Source organism: Armigeres subalbatus, chromosome 2 (genome assembly GCF_024139115.2).
Source record: "Armigeres subalbatus isolate Guangzhou_Male chromosome 2, GZ_Asu_2, whole genome shotgun sequence".
NCBI lineage: Eukaryota > Metazoa > Arthropoda > Insecta > Diptera > Culicidae > Armigeres > Armigeres subalbatus.
The window spans coordinates 389802734-389830039 of NC_085140.1; the positions used below are offsets into that span (position 1 = coordinate 389802734).

Here is a 27306-nt window from a genome sequence, read left to right on the forward strand (position 1 = left end):
TTTGACAGCCAAGTAACTGCAAAATAATTTTGTTTATGGGAGTAATTTCAAAATATCCCTCTACTCGCTTGAGCGCAGAAAAGCGTATCCGCATAACTCAAAAACGGCTGGATGGATTTTCTTCATTCCTTCAGCAGATTCGTTGTCGTTTCCGACTGGCTTATATGATATATTTTATTTTGATGTAGGAAACTATCTTTTCGTTTATTTATAGTTCTAGCAATTACTGCTAGAATATCAAGATGGAGATATAGGATATAAATGGAAACGACATGGCGTATGAGGCAGAAGTGGTAACAATATGACTACCAAGCCCACTAGATACAGAAGAAGATGCACATAGTAAAAAACTATACGTTATAAAAATCTAAAATCTTTCTTTCTGCATAGGGGAAACTGGGGTAATACGCACCCCCGGGGCAAAACGACCCTTTGGCATTTTTTAGTACATTTTCGGCAGTTTTTCGATAGTATTTACTACAGAGCATGTAGTTCGGATCTCGAACTACCAACTCAGTAGTAAACATTCTTGAAAATATTCCTGGAACACCGCTAAAAAAGCCAAAAGGTCGTTTTGCCCCGGGGGTGCATATTACCCCAGTTTACCCTAACTATGCGAAAAATGTCAAATAAAAGAATCGAATTTCTGGGTTACTGTGATGATCCCTTCAAAGAGCTTTCCAAGGATTTTCTATTCCACATCTCGATATTTCCATGAATCAACTATTCCTTTCAATATCGACTCATGAAGGTCAGTCACAATCATTATAAAATTATATGATTATTATAAAATTGATAAAAACATAATTATAAGATTAATCTTTTGAAACTCTGTAATTAACTATGGAATATTTTGAACATGAAACTTCGATTTATCATACTACATACACCAAACTTTTGAATGAAGTATTGCAATATTGGATCACAATATCAGTGTTTTGCTGTTTGAACAATAAATGTAATCAATATTTCCCCTTATCGGTACAAATTTGGAAACATTATTACCAGGATATTATCAAGCAATTTGTCAAGTTATTCAAATTAACCTAATGCTTAGTTAAAGCGTACTAAGTAAATTAGTGTTGAAACAGCTTTTCAATTCTCAAAATGGTCAGAAACATCGTTAATATAGTTCATTATTATTCCAAACTAAAACATCTCGCGACGCCGTCCCGCGAGTTTGCTTTCGTATATTTGGTTAATGATTTAGGTTAGAGGATATACATATATTCAACATTACAACATTGCAGAATAAAAGTATTAACAAGAATGACATCTAGTCAATAATAAAACTTTATTTTGAAAACTGTTTGGTTTTTTTTCTCATTTCATTTCGCAACTCATTTTTGAAACTTGAAAACCAACATTGGTGTACCCCTCGCCATCCTTTTGGAAAAACCGAAAACTGCATATTTACAGATTAGTTTCTAATGTATAGTACAGTTTTACACGACATCTTAATGAACACTTTTTAAAAAAAAATTTCAATTTTCTTCAATTCATACACAAACTTATTGAACCGGTTTTAGGATCATTTTCATTTTCGATACTAGTAATCGGTAGAAAAAAAAATTGTTACAAAATCGCCTGAAAATAGCTGTTTTAGATAAAAAAAATATTGATATTGATTTTATATCTTGTCCATTGTTGTGAGAAGCGCAAAAGAGATTTGTTATGGGACATTATCTCCCATATCTCGTTAATGTTTAAAATCTATGCATGCTAAAACTGAATTTCTCCACACATGGGTTGTCCTAGGATAGGATGTGACAACTCAATTCAGACTGCCTTGTTGTTTTTTAGTTGGTTACTCTGACGAGGTGGTCGCCAGTGCAGCCAAAGTAATTTGTTACAAAATCTTCCAAATATCATGTATCAAAACTTGATGTTTTTCTTTCCGTTTCATCCATTATTTATGTAAGAGAAGCGAAAGACTAACAGAAAGAAGTTATCGCTAATGAAAATATGACTTTGAGATCGGAAGTGGCAGAAAGGTGAATCATAACGCATAAAATCAACATATTTAAACCTTTACAACTCTTGAGAATAATTTATACGACGTTTGCAGTTCAATGTAAATTTATTTTTTACCAAAAAACTGGAACACAAACATTTACGTATTTTGCTTAATATCAACTTTACAAACCTGCAACACGGCCAAACTAACAACATGCTGCCCTACGAAAAACGCGCCGCCACCAATCGAAGTAATCGATTGTCATTTTCAACCAATCAGCAACCGGTACGATTGTGACAGCAAATCGGTACGATTTTTACTGACTACTTGGCACATCCTATCCTAGGGGTTGTCTATCCTGACCTTTGTACTCTTTGAAACAAAGTGTTCTAATTTTCTGATCATATGGTATTTGTTTACATTTGAGAATGACAGAACGATGTTCCCGATGCTCGTTATAATAGTTTTGGCCCACCGAAAGGGGGTCAACTTTTTGATGGGGATTTCGTTCGAAGATCCACTTATGTTATGTGCCGTCGTACTTCTTGTTTTCGAGCGGACATAACTAATCCCAATAGATTTCCCAAATAAATTCCTCCGATTTCCGGTCAGAAAACAAAGTCATTCAGGCGGGGGTTTTCTTTATTGGACCAACCCAAAATAGTTACCTCCGTAATCATCTCCGTCCAATACTAGAAAGCAGTGCACAGTCAGAATCGGTCGGACTACCCAGTTAATTCAATAAAATATCCAACAACAAACTACAAACGAACACGAAGCGACATAAGTTCTTTAGCAGGCATTTGATTTTGAACCGGTCTAACGGTTAGATTTTTGACTCCTGGAGGATCTTCCGGAGGAATTCCTAGATGAACATCTGGGGGTAATTCCTGAAGAATGTCGTTCATTTTTTGAAGGATATCGTCAGTAATGGAGTAGAGGGATATATCTGATACGATTTGTGATCAATTGCATCTGTTATACGAAATCTTGGGCAGAAAAACGTGATTTTTATTGTTGGCCTTGGTGCGATTTAACAGAACTCCGGCCAATTGTAGTTAGGGAAAAAATAGATTATGAACAACAGAAAGATTGTCGCAGTCCGGGACATGTATTGCTGGCTGTGATAGGGAAGAAGAATGATCCAAATGATTAGACAGTGCTGTACCCAACATGTTTCGGACAGCAAAACAAACTTTCGACACTCATTTGCTGTTGGTTATATTATGCCTATAACAACTTTCATGATTCTCTTAGATGTGTATAAAATATCCGCAGTACAGTCCGATCAAATTAGTATTCCTCTTCAGTCCGAAGAAAGCTTCCATCATTTTTATTTTCAAAGTTGCGTGCCACACTATCGATGTCTAGTAGCTTGATGGACCTTTTGGAAATGGTAACATTCGTGGCAATCCCTGCCCTTCGTGTTATTCACAAGCAAAAAAAAATTACAGCACGCACGAAATACTGGCACCTTGGGTATTAAAGAGCATTTCACAATATGATTCTGTTTCATAAAACATGTGCATGTATTAAGAAAATAATTTTAGATGAAACCTGGATAAGCCTGTAAGCTACGACGTTAAGCGCTAAACAACTACAGTCCTATGCCAGAGCTCGAGACTAATTTGCCCTGCTTAATTAATATCTAACCCAATACAAAATCCATCTACTAGTGCATATCAGTAGTCATAAACTAGTCAATCCCAACGAAATCATTCCTTGTCACAGCTTTATTAAAAATAAAATAATAAATATTCTAGTTCTCGTAAAAATATCAACTAATTGATTTATTCTTTAAGGTAATAGAAGTTTCTCTACAGTGCTAAATTTAATTCCAATTCAAATTAAATCGATACGAATTGTAAAGCTAGTTTCCGCTTTTAAGGATGCTATATTTAACTGCATGAAACCAAGATGACTATACTACTAGGTGCTCCAATCTGTCAAGTTTATTCATTTTCAGTGCAAAACCGAAAACAAACCCGCTGGCTCTCCCATACTAAAATCCAAGATGGCTGAATCGTAAATTTGGCAGATTGGAACACCTAGTGGTGTATTCGTCTTGCATGCAACATTAGTTTTCTTTCAATCTAGACTTTAGATGCAAACTTCTAATTAAACTTGAAAAAAATAATAATTAAAATACATTTCTACTACTGTTTTACTTTATTTCTTCTTTCCGACAATTTACTTTTACTTTGGAGTTATTCTTAATAATCCCCACTACACCAATGATGGTGCGGCGGTTTGAATTGACCTTTCCCGTCAAAAATTGTATCTCGTTTTATTGTCTCAGTCGATTCTTTGACTAATTTAAGGTCAACTTTCCCAAAGAACCCATATTTTTTGAAGCCCCTAACTATTTTTAAAATCAAAAACGACGCAGCAAAGCTAAATCAACAAAAATGACAGTTGCACAGTTGCACGCGAGCACTTTGAAACTTGGATTCCTTGAGGAGTGTCCTTAAAGTGTCAAACTAATGTAGTTTATAAAACAAAACATTCCTACTACATGACACATAATTAGCGGTCGTATTTCGTATATTTAAACATATATAGGGAAAACATTTTTAATGCTAACAGTGCCATTATCATTCTAGTAGGGTAACCGTACCCTTACTGGAGGTAGCACCAATAGTGGAGGTAGTGGGGTTTGAATGAGTTTTATCGTATTTATACATTTTACGATGGTTTCAGCTGATGCGTCGTGCTTTAAATATCCTGTTGAATGCAACTTACCTTTAGATTTCGCTTGAAAATCTATTGAAACCAATGATTTTTCTTAACAAAATTGACTCCCTTGCACCTATAGTGGTGCAACTATACCAATAGTGGCGATTCTCGTAAGAAACCAATGGATAGCACCACTATGGGAACAAAAATTGATTATTACCCCCACTAAAGGAACAGTGTACCCATAGTGGTGCAAGCAATATTTGGAAATTGTTGATGTTAAATGACATCTATCTTATTTTTATTAGCAAATTTATTAGTTTATCTATCGACTAAGATATTAAAACTGTAAATTTCCCATAATTATCAATTTTTAAAAAATATTTTCTTTTGTGGATCTACTAATACCTCCACTATTGGTACCGTTACCCTACTTATGTTTCTACTAGGAAGATCGAAGAACAGTTACTGTCAATAAGTTCGTTATTTCATTTTGTCAACCACACAGTAGGCCTGCCCGCGTGATTATTTATATCATATCAAGTATCACATTTATAAATACTGTGTTGTGAAATTAACAATGAATAGACGAATCAAGTACAAGGCCAGTACAGTAGAAGCATAGGTACCGTGGATAATCAAATTTCGGACACACTCAAACTTCGGACGCTTCAGTTCGTATGGGAAATTTTCTGAAATATTTCATCGAAATGTTTCGTCAAGCTTGTTCGGAAGGACTAATAGTTTTACCATGTTATAGTATAGTTACATTATAATAAGACATGTTGAGACAATGCGACGAAATGATTAAAATACAGTCTGAGCAGTGAGAATGGCTTTAATGTATTCTCCCTGGAACTGTGTAATCAGGTGTCCGAAATTTGAATCTTTGTGCCCGAAATATGAATCCAGGCTCGCCGGTGTCCGACGTTTGAATCAAACAGAAGCGGGACATTTTCATAAATTGCAAACGTTCTTCGCAATATCTTGTACATATTAAAAACGTAGTTCAAAGATGAAAACTGTACTTAGTGGTTGCAATGGTGATTTAAACGGTGTGATTTAAAATGTGAGTAAACAGGATGATTGTATATCAGAAAGTGCTTAAGCGTCCGAAGTTTGAGTTTGCACGGTACTATAACGCTAGTGGAGCTGTAGTCAGTAAACATTATTTTTCAAATTATGCTCCTATAAGCTGGCTATTTATGATGTACTATGCAGTGGCGTAGCCACGGGGGTGGTTTTGGGTATAAAACCCCCCCCAAAGACAAAATTTTTGGAAGAAAATTTTTTTTTCGAAAAAAAAATGTTCAGAAAACCCCTCCTAGACCAATTTTCTGGCTACGCCACTGGTACTATGATGTAGTTTCATTACACCAACAACATTAATTTGACATTTATAGCACCGGTATTTTGGCTGCTAGGTCTATGGTTCGTGAACTGATCCTCGGTTTATGAATCCAATGCTTTTGCTGGCAGGACAGACAGATGATCTCCCTTACAATAAGGAACCTAATAGCGCATATAATTCCACTTCATTGATAAATGACTAACCGTGATTTCGGAAGCATACGACATGCATTTTCATCCACGCGTGTGCATCTTCCACATCTTAATCCTAATCAAGATCAATAGCCAAATTGCTCATTCATCATGCCCAACGAGTGATCATCAAAATTGGTTTGCTGCTCCAACATCACCTCATAGCACTTTGATGTTCAACTGCCGATTTATCGGCATCTCGCTGTCGTATCCGCGGCCCCACCTCGCCAGCAAGGAGCAACAGCATTCCTAATAATGCGAATAACTTCAGTGCACCGTGAAATCGACGTCGTCCTGACAGCCAGCAGCGTGTGATAGCACACCGGGCTCGTATATATGGTTCACGGCGAGCAAGAGCACATCGGCGACGACAGCGACAAAAAAGGATGACTGACGATGGGAACGTCTTTCCGTTTTCTTATTGTGTGCTGCAAGTTCCATTTTCCGATCGGAAAAGAAAGCCCAGGCGGAAAACGGCACACATGACAATCGCAGGAATGCCCCAATGGTGATGCTCTCTTTTCCGTTTGCGCCGCATAGGGGAGAGAATGGTCTTAAATTCACTCTTGGTGCTGAATGTGCTGTAATGAAGAAAAAAAAATCAAGCTAAAAAAACACCCTACTAAAGTTTAGAAAAAAAACCTAACTTCGCTTGTAGTGCGCTAGTCTAATTAGCTCCTCCAACTTCGATAATTGTAAATGTAGGATATACATTTTTATCATTATTACCTGGAAGTGTTCAAAATATCTGCTCTGAAGCAGATAATATGTTTTATATAAAAATGAGAATTACTTAACCCTTATGCGGCCAACAAAAAAAACACACGTCGATGGCCGACAGGGTACCCGTGTTCCACTAAATTGATATTCTCATAACTTCAACAATTTTCAACCGATTTGGATAATTTTGACAGTTTTGGAAACAGAAACTCATATACTTTTTGCCTATTGTCAAAGTTTACAGCATATGCCCATGGTTATTCAAGAAATCTTTGAAGTAAGGCTTAAGAGTCTACACGCGTAACCAAAGGCCATTCAGCCAGTTTCAAATATGCTACAAGCTCTTTGCGCTTCTTAGAATTGAAGGTGTTTACAGTATATGCTTCGGGTAATGCAAAAATCCCTGAAATGAAGTCTTAGTCATCCGAGACATCCCTGGAGTAAAGCCTAAAGATCTACTCGCGTAACCAAAGGCCTATTATGCAAATTCAAACTCGGAACATGCTCTTTGTGGTACTTAGCATAGAATGCGTTCACAGTATATGTTCCGAGTCATCCAAGAAATCTCTGGAGTAAGGCCTTAAGGTCTACACTCGTAACCATGGGTCTATGGACTTGTCTCAAAAGTGGTACATGCTCTTTGCGCATCTTGAAATCAAATGTGATCACTACATATGTTCTGCGCAATCGAAGAAATCTCTTGGATAAGTCCTCTGGCGCCTTCATTGCATATGTTCATGGTCATCCAAGAAAACCTGGAAAAGGCCTTCAGGTCTACACGCGTATCCAGAGATCTTTTAGATTGTTTCAAAACTGGTACATGCCCTTTGTGGTACATAGAATAGAACGCCTTTATTGCATATGTTCATGGTCATCCAAGAAAACCCTGGAAAAGGCCTTAAGATCTACACGCGTAACAAAAGATCTTTCAGATTTTTTCAAAAGTGTTACATGCCCTTTGTGGTACATAGAATAGATTGCGTCCATTGCATATGTTTATGGTCTTCCAAGAAAATGCTCAAATAGGCCTCAGGATCTTCACACGTAATCTTTCGGATTGTTTCAAAAGTGGCATATGCCCTTTTTGGTACATATAATATACCGCTTTCATTGCATATGTTCATGGGTCTCCAAGAGAACAGCAAGAACTTCACGCGTAACCAGTGTTCCTTCGGCCTAGTTGAATAGTTATACATGCCATTTATAGTACGTAGAACAGAATGCACCCATTTTAAATGTTCATGATCATCCAAGAAAACCCTGAAGTAAGGCATTAGGATCTACACCAGAGATATATCAGCCTGTTTTAAATTTGGTACATGCCTTTGGGGCCCATGAATAAAATGCGTTCATGGCATATGCTAATGGTCATCCTAGAAATTTATGGAGTTAGATTTCTAGGCTTACACGAATATCTAGAGGGTCTTTAAGGTCACTCCTTACGGAATCCAAGTTTCAAAGTGCTCGCGTTTTCGGGGGCACACCACTCGATACGGAAGCAACGCACAACTGTCATTATTATTATTTCACGCATGCTGAGACGCAGCAAAACTAAATCAACAAAAAATACAGTTGTGCGCCGCCTCCGTATCGATTGGTGTGCCCCCGAAAACGCGAGCACTTTGAAACTTGGATTCCTAATTTTAATATGGTACATGATCTTTGCGATATTAGCCCGTTTTTTCCCTCACGTTCTCGGCGTGAAGTTGTATCGTTCCAATTTATTTACATTTTGCATTTCCAAAGCATAGACTTCATATTAGTGATATCAATGAAGTTTGTATACTACCTGGAACCAACAACAACAAGACAACAATAACTACTTGGAATGCTAATATATCAAGATGAGGTTTCACATCTTGTTTATTCTTCAATAACTGTCCAGAGCTAATGACAACAACTTGAACTACTTGAAATGCAAACATATACCAATAGCCTTCCGTTCGTGGGTTGATCTACAGATCATTCCTATATGGAGTTCATAGACTACCTAGTACCATGGCAAAAACAAAAACTACAGCAGACGTTCGATAACTGCAAGTCATTTAACTGCAATTCGATAGTTGCAACAGTTTTACAGCTGCATTGCGCTGCACATTTAGATGCACTTTTCTTGTATTTGACGTTCGATTGACAACCGTTTGACGTCTAGAAGGCGTTGCAGTTATCGAACGGCTACTGTACTAGGAATGCGTATATTCACTCAGATGAGGTTGACCCGATTTTGTCACTCCCAGATTTTGTCTACCCCTGATTTTGCCTAACCCGATTTTATCACGTTTTCGACCCAATTTGCCGCAAACAATAAAGATTTTCATGAAATAACTTTCACTGCCTGTAGCTTATTATGAATCATTTATGAGTACCTGTTGATAAGTTTGTACGTCTCTTCGACAAAAAAATACGGATTCCATTCACGTATTCTGCCTTGCCTTCATTACGGAGCCCACGACAATGAAAATAACTACATAAAATACAAACATATACCAAGAAGGGGTCTCACAACTTGCTTATTTTCAAATAACTGCCTCTATTAAGGAGGTTGATGCATCGACCTTGACTCTATTTCATAGACTACCTGGAGCTCAAGACAACAACAAGAACTACTTGGAATACAAACATATATCAAGATGGGGTCACAAAACTTGTTTATTCTTCGACAACTGCCTCCATTACGGAGATTGATCTAGAGAACTTCGGTGGGGTTTGATCCAACGAAACCAGTACGCTAGACAGGTGTTTTCCCTACTAAACTATGAAGGACCTCCGTCGTCCTCCGCAGCTTAGCGGGTACTGATGAAACCAAATTCACAGCACCGGGCATGTAACCGAACTCTCGCAATACATTCTCAGAACTAACTCTCTCATATATGTTTTTGTACAATGCCAACCAAGTAGGATGAGTATTTAGTGTTATCTGGCTCGTACACACTTGCTTCATCACCAACGGCGTTCGATGAAGTAGGGTTGTGTGAGATTGGGCCAGTCAGATCCCAACTCGACCACATAAGCGAAGAGAGTTCAGTACATTCAAAGTTAATTGCCTATGTTCCGGGTATTGAGCCACCCGGAGTGGAAATTAATTACTATGTCTGAAACTCGATTATGCATATGCACAACATGTAATATATTAAGTTCGGAAAAGGTATTGGAGGAAAACCGATACCTTCCATCCCTCCCAGTTGTTCTTCAATAACTGCATCCGTTACGGAGGTTGATCCACCGACCTTGACTCTATGGAGTTCGTAGACTACCTGGAGTCCACGAAAACAACAAGAGCTACATGGAATACAAACATATACCAAGAAAGGGTCACGCTACTTGTTTATTCTTCGATAACTGCCTCCATTACGGAGATTGATCCGAAGATCTTGACTGTATGGAGTTCGTAGACTACCTGGAACTCACAACAACAACAAGAAATACATGAAATACAAACATATACCAAGAAGGGGTCACGCAACTTGTTTATTCTTCAATAACTGCCTCCATTACGAAGGTTGATCCACAGATCTTGAATCTATGGAGTTCGTAGACTACCTGGAGCCCACGACAACAAGAACTACTTGGAATACAAACATATACCAAGAAGAGGTCACAAAACATGTTTATTCTTCAATAACTGCCTCCATTACGAAGATTGATCCACAGACCTTGACTCTATGGAGTTCGTAGACTACCTGGAACCAATGACAACAAGAACTACTTAGAATACAAACAAATACCATGAAGGCGTGACACAACTTGTTTATTCTTCAATAATTGCCTCCGTTACCAATGTCGAACCCCATACCTTGACTCTATGGAGTTCGTAGACTACCTGGAGTCCTCGACAACAACAAGAACTACTTGGAATACACATATACCAAGAAGGGGTCACGCAACTTGTTTATTCTTCGATAACTGCCTCCATTATGGAGATAGATCCGAAGATATTGACTGTATGGAGTTCGTAGACTACCTGGCACTCACGACAACAACAAGAACTACATGAAATACAAACATATACCAAGAAGGGGTCACACAACTTGTTTTTTTCTTCAATAACTGCCTCCATTACGGAGGTTGATCCACCGACCTTGAATCTATGGAGTTCGTAGACTACCTGGAGCCAACGACAACAACAAGAACTACTTGGAATACAAACATATATCAAGAAGGGGTCACAAAACTTTTTTATTCTTCAAACGCTGCCTTCGTTACCGAGGTCGATCCCCAGACCTTGACTCTATGGAGTTCGTAGACTACCTGGAGTCCTCGACAACAACAAGAACTACTTGGAATATACACATATACCAAGAAGGGGTCACACAGCTTGTTTATTCTTCATTAACTGCCTCCATTACGGAGGTTGAACCACAGACCTTGAATTTTTGTAGTTTGTAGACTACCTGTAACCAATGACAACAACAAGAATTACTTGGAATACAAACAAATACCAAGAAGGGGTCACACAACTTGTTTATTCTTCAATAACTGCCTCCGTTACTGAGGTTGATCCACAGATCTTGACTCTATGGAGTTCGTAGACTACCTGGAGCCCACGACAACAACAAGAACTACTTTGAATACAAACATATACCAAAAAGGGGTCACGCAACTGGTTTATTCTTTGTTAACTGCCTCCATTACGGAGATTGATCCGAAGACCTTGACTGTATGGAGTTCGGAGACTACCTGGAATCAATGACAGCACCAAGAACTACTTGGAATGCAAACATGTTTTAAGAAAAGGTCATTGGATGACCAGGAACATATACTGTGAAAGCATTATATGCTAAGCACCATAAACAGCATGTACCGTTTTAAAATTTACACGATAGACCTTTGGTTACGTTAGCAGACCATAAGATCTTATTCCAGGGATTTTTTGGGTGATTTAGGCCTTACTCCAGGGGTTTTTGGAGACCCAGAATGTATACTGTGAACACCGACTATTCTAAGAAGCGCAATGAGCATGTAATATATTCGAAACTGGTTGATAGTCCTTCGGTTACGTGTGTCTTACTTCAAAGATTTCTTGTATAACCATAGACAAAAGCTGTAAACCTCGACTATGGGCAAAAAGTATATGAGTTTCTGTTTCCAAAACTGTCAAAATTATCTAAATCGGTTGAAAATTGGTAAAGTTATGAAAATATCAATTTAGTGGAACACGGGTACCCTGTCGGCCATCCACGTGGTAAAAAAAATCAGATGCCCCTCCCCACGTCCCTCCTCACTGTATCAACGTGATTTTCTCACAGATGCTACATTTTATGGAGTTCTTAGATGTCACCGAGTTTCAGCTTTCAGCTATTAAAATTCATTGAAATATCACCACTTGAATTTGAAAAAGGAACACGGGTACCCCGTCGGCCGCATAAGGGTTAAGTATTGAAGTATAGAAAAATGTGCTGAATATTTTACCCACCCTCACCTATCTACCTAGCGTGAACGTCATAGTCATTGGCAGGGGGACCGATTTTTTCGCTCGAAGGAGTTCGTTCGATGTTTACCCCTTTTGTTAAGGTGCGGGGCGACATCTTTGCTCGATATTGGAAACGGAAGCAACAGAACGACGCTTGGTACAAAGTAAATTTATACGTATTTGATGCTGAGAGTAAGGGCTTGTTACCAGCTATTTTTCATTAGAGGCTCGTTAGTGCTCGCTAAACATATTGGTATCCAATCGGATTAGCTACGAGTCGTTGTACATATAATCGGCTTTCCAAAACCATTTTTGTTCAGTTGTCTAGGTATTTGAACATTCGACACAGAAACGTGAAAGTTTTTGGTCGAGGGCTCTAATGGATTTTTTACTTGAGTGATATTGTTTCCAAGCCAGTAATTTAAACACATGATTTACCACATAAAAGGAAAATTCCTAATGATTCGGGATCAAAGATCAGCTAAATATTTTTTTGCAATTCCTGATCATAATATTTGGTTTACAGCTCGTTTTTGAGTGATAAAACGGCCTACTTTTCCATACCAACGAAATGGGTGCTTTAATGAACATTATGCAACTCAAATGGGTTGCATAATATTCATTATAACACTCACTTGGGTGCTATAATGAAAAACCAACATCAGAACAGTAGTTACATGACTATATTCTGCTGAATTAGCTTGGGTAAGTGCTCAAATAGTGTATCCTATGTGCCCCGTAATAAATTAAATAGATTGGTGGGCATGACATCAAAAATTTCCTGAGGCAAGTACATCTATCGCTTCACGGCTTATCGAACTATGCAATGTGGAACGGTAACATGGAATCTGATTGTTCTCTGATAATTTATTGGCAAGAATGATCATGTGAAGTAAATTAGACTGTACAATTTTGGTACAGATTTATCAAATTAAAGTCCATTTTTCGTCATTGCAAAAAATAGCGTGTGCAACTCGTTGAAAAACTCGATTTTTTCGGCACTCGTAGTATTTATCCAACTCGGCAAGCCTCATTGGATAAACGTACAACTCGTGCTGAAAAAATCATCTTTTTGAAACTTGTTGCACAAACTACTATTTTTATTCTTCTATTCATACTGAAATGTCATTTCTTATGGAAATTGGGCTTCTACCAATTGAAATCATTAGGTACTTATTTTATTTTTGAAATGGTAAAAATATTTTTTCGGAGCTAAGCAATCCAATGAGCTTTTATTTATTTTGATTATTTTAGCTTTGCTGCGTCGCATGCGTGTAATAATAAAAATGACAGTTGTACGTTGCTTCCGAATCGAATGGGGTCCCCTCAAAAACGCGAGTGATTCCGAGATGCTTGTCCTTAACATTCTAGATGTATGTACTTCAACATTTATGCTTTCGATGCCAACCAAATACTTGAATTCTTATACTGTCTGACCAAATGATTCTCTATATGCCCGCAGAAGTCAGGAAAATGTTCACTTCGAAAGATCCTCTCCGATCAATATCTGCTACACCATATCAAAAAATAAATTTCGAGAATATCGATTTTAGTGTTTTATTTTCAATGACTGAACAGTTTTTTTTTCACAGCGTATATTTTTTTTCGCATAGCCCCATTGATAACCTAAAACTTTCTCGAAAACACCAAAACGGTCGAACAAGTCGTTTTTAAGGTATATTTTTTTGAATATGTTTAAGGTGGACCTTGGATTTCACAGAGAATTGCCCATTTGTATAAAATAATGTAATTTTCTGAGATTTTTTTCTCAGAAGAGATAACAATTCATAAGGAATGACACAGTTGTGGTGCTTAAATGTTCCAATAACTTTGTCTAACAGGATGACATTGCTGATTTTGCTGACAGTGTTTGTTAACGTATTATACATCTCCACACACAGATAAACTTTGAAAAATGTTGTCCTAATTATTTAATGTTTTACACCCAAACAGATTTTCATCTGTACAAGTGCTACGCACGAGTTCTACCTCTCGGCGAAGAACCTAAAAAAACACTGCGAACAAGCGTCAAGCAAGAAAAGGATTTCCCCTTTCGTGACAACCAATCAATACGTGATATATGATCTGTCAGATCGCATACATTTATATTATAGTCTGGCATTTTCGGTTCCGACGACAAAGAAGCACAAGGGTACTGCATTCGGAGTGGTAATCGAAGAAAAACACTCGCATCCTCGGAGACAAAACTACACCCAGATAGGATATTTGATCGTGAAGAATGTTTTCATCAGCTTCGACGACAGTCTGTGGAATTCGTTTCTCTTAGTTTTTTTTGCGACTGGTGAGTGGCACAATGGAAATGACGATGTTTCTCCACGCTGGGTCGAGTATAAATCTTCAGACGCTTCTTAAAGTGTGATGGTGCAGTCCCACATGTCGATAAGCCCGTATAGCATTTAATTTTCGTTTGGCGCCAAATCTTCACTAAAGCTTGGAGGATTTGGCCAGATTTGCGGGCTCATATCACTGTCAAGAAACAATTAGCTGGAACGTTCTGGGACGATAGGTTAGAAATATATCTGCTGTGGAACTAATTCCATTTAGGTCTGAGGCTCCAGCCATTCTATTCGACTTGGTACAAAAACAATATTTATAGAAAGCAATGGAGTGAATGCATTTGATAGAAACCCCAACTTAAGAGATGTTTATAAGCAGCACCATTCCCATTCCCAACGTTTATTACTCATACGACTCATTGCATTCCAGTTGCTTGACTTCAAGTACATGGACAGTAGATTAAAATTGATGTATAAAAAGTACAACATTTGATTGGCTGAGTAATAAACCGGGTACTAGAACAGGATATTCTTCCAAGTATTTACAAGCCTAATTCCAGCTCCTAACTTAGTGTTTGTAATTGGTATATTCATAAAGGTAAGGGTAGGGTATCTCAGGCAGTTAAGGGTATCTTTTTTGCATTCCTCAAATGTCTTTGAATATGTAATAGCTTCTATAAGCTTTCTTCAGTGCGATAGAACATGTAACTACAAAGCAAGATCATGCTGAAAGTGGCTGGTTTTGATTCCTAGTCTGGTCTAGGACACTTTCTCGATTTTCTCGAGTATTTTTTTCTCGTTCAGATATACGGAGCTTTGTTACATGATAAAGAGTTTCTTGATGTCAAAGTTCACTTATCTTGTTTGCCTTCAATCTAATATGACTTAGACGTAAGAAGCCTCGTGATCTGAACAGGCTATTAACCTCATGAAAACAGGCCTTCCTTAGTCGTGCGATAAGATGTGCGGCTACAAAGCAAGACCATGCTGAAGGTAAGTGTGTTCGGTTCCCGGTCCGGTCTAAGAAGTTTCGGGCATAAAAGGGAAATAAGAGTATCATCGCGTTAGCCTTTCTTTTTACAAGAGAGAATGTGTACTGGAGTGTCGGACTCGACCAGTAGTGAAGGTAATACCGACTAAGCTCCCTTGGGCTCCACCCATCATTTCCCCCAGGAACTGCCTCCCAGCGTTGGAGGGATAAGCACACAGGCACTCATCCCGCTAAAGGCTGACTTGGGTGCTCTCTCTAACACACCCTCTGACACACCCTGACACTCTCTCTGACGCACCATATGGGTGCTCATCCTTTACGCACCATGTGAGGCTAACTTGGATGAGCACCCTGCCACCTGGTTCACACTCTAGCACACTAATTTGAGACTCATTTGGGTGCTTACTCTAGCACACCCTGCCTTTCCTCCTGACACACACTCTGACACACCAGGGGGGCAGCAGGGACTTTGTCCAAGGGCTTGACGACCCCTCCCCATGGCCACTGCGAGTTAGACCGGGACCATCGTCCCTAACCCCTAATCCCAAGGCGTCAAGCGACCCGTGCCGTGCTAGGCCTTTAACGGAGCCTGTGGGGTACCTGGGCACCCTCTACAGTAATTGTCCCTTACCGCGTCATGCTGGGCTCTGGCGTGGTGGACCTCTTTTCCCGAGCAACTCGTGGGACCAAAATGGAAAACCAAGTCAATTCTTCAATTAGTGGTAGTAGTGTAGGCGACAACCCCTTCGCAAGAGGTGGGTTGTTCCGGTCTCCGCCTAGGAGGCCAGAGGCAATAGTCGGCAGCTCAGTGCGCAGCGCCAGCGTGGGTCACTCAACCTTCCTCTCGGCTAGAAAAACGCCGGTAGGGGTTATTGGCGGCCCATGGCTTGCGGAGACGATGAACCGCAAACGCGATGGGCTTTCGGCCTTCGAAGTGGCGACGGAACAGCTGGACGCCATCATCGACTTTGCGTCATCGAAGCATAATATCAGCAAGGACCTCAAGAGGAGCCTGCAGAAACTTCGAAAGTCGATGCTGGACGCCAAGCTGGAGAGGGCGGTCGGGACGGCCAAGTGTAAACCCGTGAAATCGGTGGAGTCGAGGTCTACCCAGACTGAGGCCCAAGGATTCGCGGACTCGGGCAAGGTCGAATCGACCGAAGGCGTGCCAGCGAAGACGGTGGTGCCAAAGTCTATCCAGACTGAGGCTCAAATATTTGCGGGTACGTCGGGGGTGACTGTTCCAACGGAGCAGACACAAAAACGGGGGAGACAGTCTCCAGGGGATGAGCTCCCTGGGGGCCGCCCCAAAACGCGGAGGGTTACTACCCCGAACAAGGGTAGTGGGGCTGGGAAGCTGAACCCCGGCCAGGTACCTCCAAAACCGGGGGAGGAAGGACCTGGAAAGGTCCGTCCACTCAGGAAAGACGGTATCAGGTATCACAATTTGGGAGATTTGTGCCATCGCCTTCACAGCCTTTTTCATCACACACCTGACGGAAAAGGAAGTGAAAAAAAGGAAAGGAATGTGGATGGGAGAACAAAGGGAATGTTTGGAAAAGGGCCCTTGAAGAGGGCATACAACGCATTAGCGTACAAGAGCTTATAGCTCCTTACCACAACGGGTTATGAACAACAAAATACTCTGAAGGTTCAGGTTTCTGAAGTCAAATTCACTAAGTAAGTGTTTACCAAATATTTGGAAGCGCAATGGTGCATAGACTGGGCAGTTACATATTACCCAGACAACCAGAATGCATGCATAATTGAATTGTTTTTCTGTTATGCGATGTCTTTGCGCACAAATTTCATCGCATAATAGTCGCGAAAACGCTTTTTACGTACAAAAGTGGAGGCGATATATATGTATTTCTTATCCGACGTTGCACGGTAGTGTATACGATGTGCACGATTTTTAGGCGAGTTTGTTCGTTATACATTGCGATGTAGTTTGTGATAACAATCTATGTTTGACAGATAATTCGATTTCATTTGGGTTTGTTTGCAGGAATATGCGATGTCAACAAATGAAGCTTGAATAAACTCGTAAAATAGCCTACTGTGCGGGAAAAGATATAAATGAAGTGATGAAATTCGCACCACAATGCGATTTTGATGAAATATAGATCGGTAAACGATATTAATCGTGCATTCTTATGCGATGTGTGGTTGTCTGGGTAGATGATAAGAAGTTCCATAATCGGATTCACAACTATCACAAACAGATGATTCAACGCGTTGAATATTTGCCATGTGATAGTTCAGTCGGCAGTGACCTGTCAAGGCCTTGACTAAGACACTGCAATTCTGTTTAGACAGATTAGCTAAATAGCTTGCTACTACCGGAGATGGCTCCCGGATGTACAATTTTGTTTGATGACATGAATCCAGACTACTCCAATGCCATTTGTGCTGAGTGACAGCCCAAGAGTTGATCAAAAGCTTCACCCAACACTTGGATATTGGAATAGCTGGCTCAGGACCAATAAAGTCATGCGATGCTCCATTACGAGCTAACTCATCAGCCAATTCGTTTCCAGCTATGGAAGAATGGCCAGGTACCCATATAAGGTGTAAAGTATTTACTGAGTTCAGTTCCTCAATTTGAGTTCGACATGCGATTACTAACTTCGACCTTGAGTTGGCCGAGGCGAGAGCTTTAATAGCTGCTTGGCTATCTGAACAGAAGTATATTACTTTGCCCATAATGCGTTGCTGCAGTGCAGATTGCACTCCACACATGATGGCAAATATTTCCGCTTGAAAGACAGTGCAGTGTGTACCCAGTGAGTGTGACTGTTCCAATCTCAGCTCACGCGAATAGACGCCTGCACCTGCTCTACCTTCGAGGAGGGAGCCGTCAGTGTAACAAACAATGCTGTCCGACATACTTCTCTCCAAATAGCCAGATGTCCACTCATCCCGCGAGGGGAATTGTGTTGAAAATGTCCCATTAGGAAAACTACTAACGTGTGTGAGATCACTTGGAGCAAGGACAATTTTGTCCCAATTAACCATAAGCGGTAACAACGAAGTGTGTGTAGAACTGCGGTTTACAGGATTCTCTTCCATAAAACCGAGTACCCATAGTCGGTAAGTACAAGAAAATGCTTCTTGTTTGAGATGTATGTGTAGTGGGCCACGTCGAAGAGAACTTCGAGAGCAGCCGTGGGAGTTGAAGAGAACGCACCAGTCATTGCCATTAGGCACATCCTTTGAAGATGGCCTAATTTAGACTGAATTGTCCTCACTTCCCCCTTTTGCCACCACACAAGACATCCATAAGCCAAAATTGGTCGACAACTGTTGTGTAAATCCATTTGATATATTTGGGTTTAGGACCCCAAGTTTTACCAAAGGTTCGTCGGCATTGGCCGAAAGCCATACACGCCTTTTTGATTCTGAACTCAATGTTAGGAGTCCAGGAAAGCTTTGAATCCAAAATTAGACCCACATACTTTACTTGATCAGTTACATTGATTTCAGAACCAAAAAGATGTAATGGACGAATACCATTACGATTACGTTTTTCCGTGAAAAGAACAATAGATGTTTTATTCGGATTGACCGAAAGGCCATATTGGCGACACCAACTTTCAACTACCTGAAGAGCATTTTGCATCAGGTCGAATAAGGTAGTAATGCACAAACCCACTATCAATGTAAGATAGTCGTCGGCAAATCCATAGGTAGGAAAACCGCCATTATTGAGTAACCTCAATAGCGTATCTGCAACGAGATTCCACAAAAGTGGAGATAATACTCCCCTTGAGGGCATCCGCAGACACTTAATTTCCTAATCGCTGCTTGACGTAATGTCGAGTAGAGATGTCGGTTTTTAAGCATCTGGTGAATCCATTTGGTAATAATATTAGGTAGCCCATGACAACGTGCGGCTTCCAATATAGCATCGAAAGACACGTTGTCGAAAGCACCTTCAATATCTAAGAAAGCACCCAAGCACGATTGCTTTTGAGCGAATGCTTTCTCGATATCGTACACCACCTTGTGTAGAAGAGTCACGGTGGACTTTCCAGATTGGTAAGCATGTTGATTAACATGAAGAGGCATGTTTGCCAAACAGTCATCACGAATGTGATGATCGATAATACGTTCTAAGCATTTCATAAGAAATGAGGTCAGACTGATGGGTCTAAAACTCTTCGCTTTTTCATACGAAGCACGTCCTCCTTTTGGGATAAACTTTACAGTGACATCCCGCCAGGATATAGGAATATACCCAGTAGCAAAACTGCATACTAAAAGCTTTTTCAAAACATGTTTGATGTGTTCAAAACCTCTCTGAAGTAGAACGGGATAAATCCCATTCTCCCCTGAAGATTTGTAGGGAGCAAAACTGTTAAGTGCCCATTGAATTGATTCAGTAGTTATGATTCTACGTGCTTGAGCCCAAGACCCATAGCTACATGAAAAGACATCAGGATCATCCGAAGATGTTATATCGACACATCCAGGGAAGTGCGTATCAATTAAGTGCTCTAACGATTCTTCATCAGAAGAAGTGTAGTCGCCATTTGGCTTGCGAATTTCGCCAACTTGGAAATCCTTGGAACAAGAATTTTATTTAATCGACTGGCTTCACTCAAATTGGAAACATTTGCACAAAGATTTTCCAGCCGGATCGTTCAGCAGATCGTAGAGCCTTCTTGTAAGCTTTGCGAGCCAACTTGAAAGAATCCGTCCCTGCTGAATGGCGTATGTTCCAACTCCTTCTGCACTGCTTCCTTAGCTTAGCCAAATCGGAATTCCACCAAGGGGTTCCTCTTGAGGTTTTTACAGAACGTAAAGGGCAAGCTTCTTCGAAAGCTTCCACGATGTGCAACGTTGTAGTATCAACTGCATCATCCAAGTCGGTAGGAGTTTCTATTGAAGGTAGATATCCATGAAATTTGGTAGAGAGCAACTCTGTGTAAAGATCCCAGTTTGTTGAACGGGGATTTCTAAAACGCAAGGTCTGCGAAGTAACATTCAAATGATCAAAGTAGATGTAGCGATGGTCAGATATCGATTCCTCATCTGACACATGCCAATTCGTAAATTCGTGACTGATTCTATTGGAGCAAAGGGTTATGTCTAACACTTCTGCTCTATTAGATACCATAAAGGTTGGGCGATTGCCTATGTTAAGTAAACTAAGTTCGGTACTACTTAAGTATTCCATCAAGCTGGAGCCTCTCAGATTGATATCCGAGCTACCCCAGATGATGTGATGAGCATTAGCATCACTGCCGACAATTAGCGGAAGGCCTTTGGAAGTGCAATATATGACGACTCGTTTGAAAGCATCCGCAGGGGATGGTTCATCATGTGGTAAATAAACCGAACAATAGACGTATTTCCTGACGGGGGTTCCGCCAGTTGCATCAATTGTGACAGCACATACATCTCTGGTTGTTAGTTCAGAGATAAGTGTAGCAACGATAGCATTGTTAACAAGCACACATGCACGCGGCATTGATCGAGAGTTTGCCATTTCTTTACTGAAAGCAGCAAAAACCGGGTTCACTAGGTTACCTAGGTAGAAGCTACCCTTGCGAAAATAGGGTTCCTGCACCAAAGCCACTTGGGATTTGCCATTTTGCATAAGTCTACAAAGATTAATCGTTGCTGTTCTTTTATGCTGAAGATTGATTTGAGCTATCTTAACTGAAGCCATTGCATTGCACAACTTCAGCATTAATATGAACAGCAACGATGAAACCAAATTGGTATCTTATCAAGAAAGTCAAAGACGAAACACAGAGTACAATGTGTATAACGCATAAAGCGAATCCATATAGGTGACAATTTGTTGAAAAACTAAATAAAAACATGCTCATAATCCCACCCTTATTTAACCTCAAGTTGAGATTGAATAAGAGTAGCCGATTATTTCGGAGAAGCAAAAACCAACTACGCCATAGCTCCGGTTAGCGCAGTAAGGGCTAGATACTGTGAAGGGTGCCCTGGTGCTTCACAGGCTCCGTTAGCGGTTAGGTTCTTTTTAGACCCCCCTAACCATTCATTCGTAGGCACGGTAAGCATAAATCCGCATCACACCAAGAATTTGGGGTCACCTGTATGGTGGACTTCTACCACCGGAACAGGCAATCCGTAGCGTTATTCTTAGCCAGATAACTGGCTGCCGACACCACACAGCACAAAAACGGGGGAGACAGTCTCCAGGGGATGAGCTCCCTGGGGGCCGCTCCAAAACGCGGAGGATTACTACCCCGAACAAGGGTAGTGGGGCTGGGAAGCAGAACCCCGGTCAGGTACCTCCAAAACCGGGGGAGGAAGGACCTGGAAAGGTCCGTCCACTCAGGAAAGACGGTGGTAAGGGGTTACGGCAGGCTGAAAGTTCTCAGCCGCACCAGACCAGAGAAATAGAGGGGGATGACGCCTCCTGGACCCTGGTCAAGAACAAGAGGAAACCGAAGACGTCAAGGGCCGAAAGGAAGGCCCAGGCGAATGAGGGTATGCCCTAGTCATCACGGCGGACGAGGCTAAGTACTCGGACGTCTTGCAGGCGATGAGGAGTGGCGTCAAGCTCGGTGAACTCGGCGCCGACGTACGTCGAATAAGACGTACCCGGATGGGCGAGATGATACTCGAGCTGAAGCGGGGCGTCTCGCAAAAGGGCGCCGCCTACAAGAAGTTGGCGGAGGAGGTCCTAGACGAGACGGTCAAGGTGAGGGCACTCACGACGAAGGTGAATCTAAGGGTTAAAGACCTGGACGAGATCACTGAAGTCGAAGAGCTCGTCACGGCACTGCGGCGACAGTGTGAAGTGGAGACGCCCATCGCAGCCGTTCGGCTACGGAAAGGTCCGGCAGGGACGCAGGTAGCATTGGTTCGGCTATCTGCAGCGGACGCCTCCAAGGTAGTCAAGTTAGGGAGCGTCAAGGTGGGATGGTCGGTATGCCCTGTGCGCATATACGAGCAACCCGAAGTTTGCTTCAAGTGCCTGGAACCGGGGCACAAGCAATGGGACTGCAAAGGCCCTGACAGAAGCAATCTCTGCCGACGCTGCGGATTGGAGGGACATAAGGAACAATGCTGCACGAACCCTCCCAATTGTTTGATTTGTTCCAGCAAAGCTGTGAACAGCAAGCACCCCATGGGGGGTTCGATGTGCCCGGCGTTTAAGCGTGCTGCAAAATCAAAGTGCAGGTAACGCAGCTGGCTTGCTCGGCCTCGCCCGAGTGTTTGGTGTGCGTAGATTTAGAGGAAACGGCGGAACACGTGTTGTTCGTGTGCTCACGTTTTCGCGCAATGCGTGACCACATGCTTGCCACATGTGGTCTGGACACTACCCCGGACAACCTAGTTCGGAGGATGTGTAAAGATGAAGTTGGCTGGAACGCCGTTTTATCGGCTATCGCCCAAATCGTCTCGGAGCTACACAGAAGGTGTCGCGTGGACTCAAGGATGGCTAGTTCAGGCGCAAATAAGAGGTGGTCCAAGGGATCGGAGTCGGCTTCATGGTTTGTTGATTGGTAGCCCATGGAAATTTCAGTCATTGAAATGAAATTTTTCAGTCATTCAAAATGGTACAAGTTTTAAAACGAATGAGAGATTGTTTTAATATTCATTTTTTTATTCGTACTGATGTTAAAATTTTTTTTTCGATTGTTAGAGGTAATAATTTAACAACATAGTACGATGTACTAAAATAAAATTAGCATCGCATTTGTTAAAAATATATTTAAGAACTGATGAAATAATATTATTACCCCTGTGGAAGTTAAAGTTTGTAAGACATATTCGTATCGACTTAGAAAAAAATAGAAAAGGGTTAGTTGTTTAAATATGATATGGACTTTTTATTTAGTTTTTTTTCATACTAAACAATTGAATACCAGTACATATGTACTATTTTTACTATGCATTGTGATATTTGCAAAAAAGTGTAATATATCTGCGTTTTTCCTTTTGTTTGTATTTTTCATATTTTACTGTTACACTTCTTTATAAAATATAAGAAAACTCGCAGATACATAGGACACTTTTGCAAATATCACATTATTTACTAAAAGTGAATATGAAAATACTGGTATTGTCTAATATAAAAGTCTCATGAACAAACAGTAATCAATAATATATTATCAAATCTAATCTTTATCTATTTTCTTCTGGGTATATTCAAATATTTTTAAATAAATAATATCTTCCAAAGGGGCAATAATAATATTTCATTAGTTCTTATAATTTTTTTTAACAAATGAGAATTTAATTCATCATACCATGTTGTTCAATTATTTACCCTCCTAACTAATCGAAAATCATTAGGAGGTATTTTTTTATAGCATCAGTACTGCCATTCAGTAAAATTATTTTGAAAAAAATCATCGAATATCATGTCTTTGAGAAAGTGTTTGTATAAAAGGGCATGCGTTTTTCTGTCCATTGCCGATTAAAAGAGCTGCCCGTCTCTGCTCCATCGTATAATCGGCATATGTGAAAAATACCATAAATTTGCCTTTTTTCCACGATTAATCGCCAAAAATCATTTTTTCTAACTGGATCAACGCCACGAACCGTGTATTTTACCAATATCTATGATTTTGAATAATATCCAATAGTAAAAGTGTTGAAAAAGTACAATTACTGATCAAATTTCATTTTTTGGTCTTTCTTTTCAAAATAAGCAAATAAATCATCACAGTAGGCTCTGGAAATTTGAAATTTTTAGCAAGGTTCATCGAAATTAAGTGATAAGCAACTTCTCTGAAGAAATCACACTTTAAAAACGCTGTTAGTCCAAATTGGCGTTTGGGACTTTTATGCGATTATCGCTAAAAATGATGAATATTGATCAAAATGTCGGCATTGATGTATATTGAAACTTCGCTGAAGATACCTATGGTCAATTTCATCATTTCAATGACTGGGAGGTTTATTCCATGTTTGAACCAGGGCTGCCCCAGTGTGCGGTGGTCATGCTCTGTGGTCGAACTCGATCCTTTATCGAACATGTGGCCGCGCGAAGAACAACATGCTATCGTCGTTTTCGCGGCGTCTGTCAACCGGGCGGGTTCCGAGCCCGAGGACGGAAAGGGGTCCTCGTCAAGGCTGGAGCAGGCGTAGGCCTCGCGTCGGCAAGTCTCTCTGTGTGCTGGCTAATAGGCCCTATCGCAGAAAGGTCAATTTGGGGTGCACGCGGCAACATCATTCTTGATACCAGTCGTGCAGAGGGAAGCAGGCGCGAAGTCGACCCTTCCCACCTTCCGAGGACATAGGGCGTGGTAAGGCCACCTGGAAAGCCGGCAACGCGCTGGCACGATACCATGGTGTTCTTCTAAAAAAGCGAGTTACGATGTTCAGTGCTGCAAGGACACGCAGCTAACCTCGAGGGTGCGTTGTGCACTGGCCCCCCTTTGAAGCATTACTTTCTGGTTGTACCGAAGGGACTATGGGCTTGGCGGCAATGGAAACGGTTTAGCGGGTCGGGGATGCAGTCCTGCCTACCTCGGTGATCCCTAACCCCGCACTTCCTGGTCAACCCAGGATGTCTGTTGAGCAGATTCCCCCTCCATTGTTTAGGAAGAAAAAAAAAACACTCTGACACACCATGAGGGACTTACATACATACTTAGGTTCTCACTTCTGACATGCCATGCGAGGCTAATTAGGTACTCACCCTTAACATACCATGTGAGTCTGATTTGGGTGGAATGGTTTCACTGAACTCGCTGGAGTAGCGAAGTTTGGTTCGAGTAGAGAGCTGTGCGGAACCGGAATTCTGCGCTGTCGCTCCAGTAGCATTCTGGTTTCATCGTAGCTCGTACACACCTCTACCATCGCTTGAAGATCCCTAGGTCGCGCTGCTGTTACCATGGCTGCATAATCAACGTTCATATTCTTCTTGGCGATGAAGAACTTCTCCCCCTCGGCCATTGTCGGATTAATAAATCGGAATAACGCAGCGATGTCCCGATAATTAACGGGCTTGGTAGTCATATGGCTACTACTTCTGCCTCATACGCAGGAGGTCGTGGGTTCAATCCCAGGTCCGGTTCCATTCTCCTACATTGTACCTTTCTCTATATTTCTCATGTTCTAGCAATCGCTAGAACTGGAAATGGACTTCCATACCGTTTCCATTACTATTCCTATACCTTAAAACTTGAGTATTCTAACAGTAATCTGCTAGAATTGGAAATGAACTATAGAGCTCGTTTCCTACATCCAATTAGAAATTCCATCAGTTGCTTTCTCCTATCTATCACATTGGCAGCTCGTTAACCAAGACGGACCTCTGCCTCTCGAACCTAACCCAAAAATTCCAACAAATTCCGCATGAGCTCGTGGCAAGTGCAGAGGTATATTCGGCTTGCAGTGGGCGAGTGATTGCATCATCATTTCCTCCCCCTTCCCTACATTGACTTGCATTCTGACGTGGCAGGCGCCAGTATGACCTTACAAATGAGATCACCAGTACTTGTACATTGAAGATGTGTGCTAGTCCCAAGCAAACATCTGTTGGTTCCCTGTGCAAGACCAGCTGATCTGGTCATAATGGAGTAGCAGCAACTACGGGCAGTCCATGAAGCTCAAGCACAAGCTCTCATAACGCAGCGATGTGCCGATGATACTTTGCAAAGGATTCACTCTGACCTTGAAAGCGAAAACTAACTTCCAACCGAAGAATCTGGGCATATCCGCTGGGCAAAAATTCTCGTCTAATCTCATTCTTGAACGCCTGCCAAGAGAACAGCGCACCTTGCGACATGGCCCGTGCATACCAATCCAAAGCGTCATCCTTCGGATTTGGCGAAGGTTTCTACCCGACGTAACGTAGCATCCTTTTCACCTCGAAACTTGAATGGCCAGTTGTGACCTGCCTTCATCATCCGTCGGTCTTCCATCCGCTCTGATGTTGTTGGTCGGATTGATCGTTCTCTCCGCGCTAATCGATCCACCAGGTCAGCGTAAAGGCTGACATTGTTGGTGATGATGTTTCGAAATGTGATGTCGTTAATGTTTTGCACACTAGTTCGACTGCTGTTTAGGTTTTGTCGGTTCGCAACCTCTCCTTGTGTGGGGAAGTCTGTGGATCGCCTTCTTTGACTGATGTTAGCACACAGGTTTTGCAGGTCCCGAACAACAACTCCTCGTCCACGATTGGATGCCAGTGGCGAACTAGTCGCCGTTAATTGATGCTCGTAGTCATTTCCCAAGTCGGTGTTATGTTGAGCATGGTTGTGGGCTTCTTGGGTTTCTCCCACTAATGGTGGAGCTTCTCCGGCAAATCTCCTGCTCTGTGTTTCTCCTGCTCCTGTGGCTGATCTTACCGCTGTTGGGGTGTGGCGGCTACTAACGTGTTGTTGGTGGTTGTCTTCGGCCAATCCAAGCAGGGAGTACGCTTCTTGACCACCTACTTCTCGTTGTTGATTAGCTTGGTCGTGGAGTTCCTTGCCTGTCTCGGCCACTGTCATCGCTTCTTCACTTCTTTTCTCGAATCGCACTAAAGTACTATCCACTTCCTCGAGTAACACTTTGACAAGCGTGCACAAGGTATCCTTAGTGCTGACAAAGGGCGTTGATTATTTGATAATTTCCAATCTGTATCTGTAGTGGAGGAGACGAGAACGCAGTTGGACAATAGCAAAAGTGTCTCTAATCTGCATCACATCATCGACGAGCTTTAGTAACTCTTTTATCCTTGCTTGACAAGTTTCGATATTTGTAGTCGAGCACATTACATGCT

General features: G+C 41.2%; 1 protein-coding gene across 1 annotated transcript in view; it reads right to left on the reverse strand.

Annotated features, from left to right (window-relative positions):
• Nucleotides 1-25493, reverse strand: part of LOC134210188 (uncharacterized) — a 61045-nt gene extending 35552 nt beyond the window's left edge. Inside the window, exon 1 of the mRNA XM_062686216.1 lies at nt 25248-25493. Coding sequence (XP_062542200.1) covers nt 25248-25493 — 246 coding nt within the window. The remainder of the gene's footprint in view (nt 1-25247) is intronic.
• Between the last annotated feature and the right edge of the window lie 1813 nt (nt 25494-27306).